Raw genomic sequence first — 4,969 nt, 5'->3', positions numbered from 1 at the left:
GAACTGGTCGGTGCTGGATTTTTATATATATATATATATATATATATATATCGTGTGTGTGTGTGTGTGCAAGTTTGTGCTCATGAATTCACCTGAAACCAGTCATAAAGTTGCCAGGAGACCAGAGGAAGGATCAAAGAAAAGAAAGATGAAACAAAGTGACATCCAGCACCGACCAGACACCACCTACTTCCCACAGAGTTACAAGCCAGAATCTTTCACTAACCCCAGAACCATCAAAATTCCAACAAATTAGGGAGACCTCAACAGACCAAAGGGAAGACTGAAGAGAGGAAGGAAGGATAGAGAAAGCAGAGTGAGATCCACAAACACCAGCCTCCACCGATTCAACGACCAGAGGGCGAAGCAAATTCTGTTTGATTTTCGGTAGAAGCTGGTGTGGCGGATCTGGCATGGATGAGAACCTCCACCAAAGAGGGGAGCCGTCGACCCGGCCAGGACAGGGCAAGCGCAACCCCCCCCCCCCCCCCCCCAGGGCTCCCCAGGCCGCGGCAGCGCCAGGGCACAACCCCCGGGCCTGGCAGGGGGCCACCGGCCAGGGAGCAAACCCAGGATCCCGGAGATGGCCCATCTTTAAGTCGGACAAAGTGACAAGCTAGCGCCTAAGAGGACGGACACAAAGCCGATGAGACGGATCACTGACATTCCTAATAAAAAGAATCCTCAATGTTTCCGACACACAGATGTTAAATGCCACCCAATCTCACCCATTTTTTAAACAGGAACTGACCAGGATCAAATCGTCAAATATTGACTCACTGTGTCCACAATCAAACCCACACACGCTTACGGTAGCTGTTCACTAGAAGTGTGGAGTTTATTTGTTTAAACTTCGCACCCTAGCGCCATTTGGCATCACGCGCCAATGGCTTTCCTGACAAATGGGTCGAGAGTAATTGGCGGGCCGTACATAGGGTAGAAGCCATCCCACCTGAGCAGATCCACCTTGAGCTATTCACGCGCTACAGGCAAAGACGGGAAGTAGTCCAGGAACTATCGTCGTTATTCTGAAAGAGGGAAAAGGTGAGCTGCATTTTAGTCAACTCGTCTTCACAGATGGTGCGAGCTTTAGAGTACTTACTGTATATGTGTGGTTCTGGTTCTAAGGGACAGGTCGTAGCAATGACAAACATCCGCTCCCTGGCTGGCCTGCTCGTCATCCTCAGCTTTGTCCAGAGTAGCCGGCAGGCTCCTCTTCAAGACATCTCAAGGTACAAGCCCAACAGGGTGAGAATACATTTGTCTCGGTGTCTTTGTAAAGGACATGTTCTTCCTCCTCAAGCTCAGAGACGGACGATGATTTAGCGAGGAGACATTCTGAGGGAACCTTCTCCAACGACTACAGCAGATATCTTGAAGACCGGATACCTCAGGACTTTGTTCGGTGGGTGATGAACAACAAGCGGGGCCCCGGGTTAGTGGTCTCTTTATACAAATTATGACTTGTTCTCATGTGACAATTCATCACGTTGGGTTATATTTGCTGAATGTAAGAGCTACCAAATATCAAATATGAGTATTAAAAAAAAACGTAATACTTTGGATTGGAGTCACTTTGGACTAACTTAATTTAATCATGTCTTACCACTTGAAGCGATTTTAAACTGGTTCAACAATTCTCTTTTTAGAGTGTGAGTTTCAAACTCGCATGCTAACCTGAATGTATTGCTTGAACTTCGCTCCAGCAGCTTCTCAAACCATCAGAAGTAAGTTGAAATAAAGAAATTAGCTTCCTTGTTAGCGCAGAGACCGCATATCGACGACTGTAGTGGGCTAACACTGGGGGTTCTTCAATTTTAATATCCAGGGATGTTTTTCACTTCCTTCTACCCCTAAATGCCAAATGCCATAGGAATTAAAAAGTTAAATAACAAGTACATATTTTTATGCAAAAATGATATACTCCAAAATGTGGATGAAGTTTTTTTTTCGGGGGCCAATCAGATTTCAGTCTCTCTGTGTTGCCATGTCAAGCTAATCTGCTCAGGACTTTCAGGATCAATTGTGATGGCCAATGTCACCTGACTAATTCTTTAACAAGTCAGATTTCAAATTTGACCTAGCAGTACTGTCACATTATTAGATATACAGTATGATGATTTTTAACTGATCTAGATTGTCTACATGGCCCAGTTTGATGCAGTTATTTTGCGTTTCTTCATCGTATTGATGGTTTTGCATCAGGTATTAAGGCGGATTATGTTTATTGTATTATTTCGAAAGCGTGTAATAGCAACATACAGTATATGCGTGTAAAGTATTTTTGTCCACTTGGGGTCATTATACTCACATTCTTCACTGTAGAATCTGTGACGGTGGATGCGTATCATTCTTGTAACGTGCAAAGTAAGCCAATGAGGATGTCCAGTTGGCCGGCTGGTAACTGCTTTTAGAATTAGCCATCGGTGCATAGAGTGACGGCGTCAGTTTGGCTAAAAATGTGCCACTGTGGCTGTTTCCATTCTCCTTATAGCCTAAATATTGATTACAGTTCGCTCGAATAACTAGTGGTGGTAGGTTAAATAATTAGGCAACAATGTTTATTTTACAGTAGAAGTGCAGTTGTGTAAATTAAATTAGTTGTAGTTTGCAATTAGGCACATTTCGTTTTAGCTTCTTTTATTATGTGTGAAATGAAATGATCTGAAATTTACAACGGTGTATTAGGGCCACATATAAATAAATAAATAAATATATATATATATATATATATATATATATATATATATATATATTTATTTAAAAAAAAATGTGTGTGTGTGTGTGTGTGTGTGGGGGGGGGGTTAAAGTGGCAAATTTGCGACTTTATAAGTGGCAGATTTGCGAGAGAAAATATCTCATAAACTTGCAAGAAATACACCTCTAACATAAGGATTTGTTGGTGGTTAATGGAACACTCTTTATAAAACGAAAAGGCAGGATGGAGACCGATTTTTTCTTCATTTAAACTTTACTCGTCGTACTCGGCAGCTAGAGCGACAACACTTCCTGATCCCCTATCAGCTGACTAACACTAACCAATCAGAAGCTAGCATACTTGAGGTAAATGCAAGTGAGGCGTCTTTCTCGCTGGCAGGACTCAATGCTTCAAAGTGTGAATGCTTAACATGATATGGTTAAAGCCATTAACTATCTCCTCATGAAAACCCGACCGAAATTTATTGGCACAAAAATCCGAGTATCACGCTATGTGTATTTCTCGTTAGTTTCTGAGAATTTTTCCTCGGAATATTACCCCCCCCTCTATATTTATATGTGGCCCTAATACGTCGTCGTACAAACTTTGTACATTTTCTTGCTTGGTTCAGGCTTAGTAGAAAGTAGGCCATAATGCACATTTTGATTTATGATAAAAAAAAAAAATCGAAATGTATCTGATATATAGCTAAATACGAGTTTGAGATGCACTTACAGAACATTGCTGTCTTGTTCCCAGCTCCATGGAAAGGCGCCACGCCGAGGGGACGTACACCAGCGACGTGAGCTCGTACCTCCAGGACCAGGCCATGAAGGACTTCGTCGCGGGGCTCATGTTTGCACAGACCCGAAGAGAGTAGGGGAACTTCCTGCTTCTTTGCGTTCCTCCAGTGCCTGATTCCACTGGGACAACACCTCGGCTGCATTGTCCTGCTCCCTTCACCTTTGACCTTAATGTCCCTTTTTCCTGCAACAATAAATCACATGAACGCGTTGAGTGGCGTGAAGAGAAGTTGCATTTTACAAGGATTAGCTTCTTCTTTAGCATCACATAAGTAGCTTCAAATACATACTGACGACATGTTCACATTGAAATCTAGCAGCTTCAAAGTCATATAGCTTTCATAACTATTATGAAATTAGTATCCAGTATACATTCATTCCTTCATTTGCCTGACACCGGGCAGGTAGCGTGGTTTCAGTTTTCACTGAATCAGAGTGGAAAAGCTTGTCTGTCTCTATATGGGATCGGCTCAGTGGTATAGAAAGTTGATGCTTTGTAAATCAGAATCAGCATAAAATGTGTTTGTTTTTTCCCCATCCAAGAGCACAAACAACTCTCAGAAAGTATTTGTACGGATAACAAGAAATAATTACTGTTGACTGCATATTTTCCGAACACCATAGGAACTAAAATTAGTTTCCTGTGGTGTTATATTGAACTGAAAATGTGCATTTAAATCATCAATATTAGTTACACAATTGACATTAAAAAAAAAAAGAAAAAACACAAATCCGGACACCTTATGGGCCAGTAATGAACCCGTAATGGTTTCCATGGTGTACATGTACCCAGATGGGGCGTCAATCTGCGGGCTCGGGGTTTCAACCGGAGAAGGCACGTGGACGGAAGCTTCACCAGCGACGTGAACAAAGTCCTGGACTCCATGGCGGCCAAGGAGTACTTACTCTGGGTCATGAACTCCAAGTCTTCAGGGGGAGAGGTAAAGATGACTCAGTAGTTGCCTTGGCCAACTCGCACCATCCTAGCGTGATGCTCTGTTTATTCCAGTGAGAAGACAAACCGACCGCCGAGGACGAGCGCTCTGTGAGGACGACGCAAGAAAACAAATATAAGGAACAGAAAGCCATACAAAAAAAAAAAAAGCAGATTCTTCCATTATTTTTTCTACACATTTAAATTATTTTCTATTTATAAAAAGTACAAAAAAAAAGCATGCTCTGCAAAATAAATGTTTTTTCATTGAGCGTCCGCATTATTTTACATTACGATTGCATATATAGTAGATGACAACAATTTTGTTGCTGTTGTGCAAGACTGACGGTACTCACTACTCAACTCGAACAATTGCATCCAATTCAAAGAAATTCCAACATGAGCATAGAATGATACAGTAGATAAGATACAGTGGTGCCTTATGTACGATACATTGTTACTTTATAAAATAAGATTATTAATAGAATAGAATGCTAAGAATGGAACAATCTAGGCAGCATGTTTAATTCATTG

General features: G+C 41.7%; 1 protein-coding gene across 1 annotated transcript; it reads left to right on the top strand.

The window, feature by feature from the left end:
- The first annotated feature begins 894 nt into the window (after positions 1–894).
- On the top strand, positions 895–4,567 carry LOC144057696 (uncharacterized). Its single transcript, XM_077575553.1, has 6 exons — positions 895–1,044; positions 1,129–1,232; positions 1,304–1,435; positions 3,458–3,574; positions 4,295–4,442; positions 4,511–4,567. The coding sequence occupies exons 2-6, from the start codon at positions 1,144–1,146 to the stop codon at positions 4,511–4,513; spliced, it is 489 nt and encodes a 162-aa protein (XP_077431679.1). The 5' UTR covers positions 895–1,044; positions 1,129–1,143; the 3' UTR covers positions 4,514–4,567.
- Positions 4,568–4,969: the final 402 nt, after the last annotated feature.

The sequence above is a fragment of the Vanacampus margaritifer genome, chromosome 1 (genome assembly GCF_051991255.1).
Source record: "Vanacampus margaritifer isolate UIUO_Vmar chromosome 1, RoL_Vmar_1.0, whole genome shotgun sequence".
In the NCBI taxonomy this organism is placed as follows: Eukaryota; Metazoa; Chordata; class Actinopteri; order Syngnathiformes; family Syngnathidae; genus Vanacampus; species Vanacampus margaritifer.
This window is presented reverse-complemented; position numbering and strand designations above follow the sequence as displayed.

Excerpts from the sequence above, each read along its gene's own strand:
- LOC144057696 (XM_077575553.1), top strand. The coding sequence starts at position 1,144 with ATGACAAACATCCGCTCCCTGGCTGGCCTGCTCGTCATCCTCAGCTTT. Across the intron at positions 1,233-1,303 it reads CCTCTTCAAGACATCTCAAG|CTCAGAGACGGACGATGATT; the intron begins GTACAAGCCCAA and ends TTCCTCCTCAAG. Across the intron at positions 1,436-3,457 it reads AACAACAAGCGGGGCCCCGG|CTCCATGGAAAGGCGCCACG; the intron begins GTTAGTGGTCTC and ends TCTTGTTCCCAG.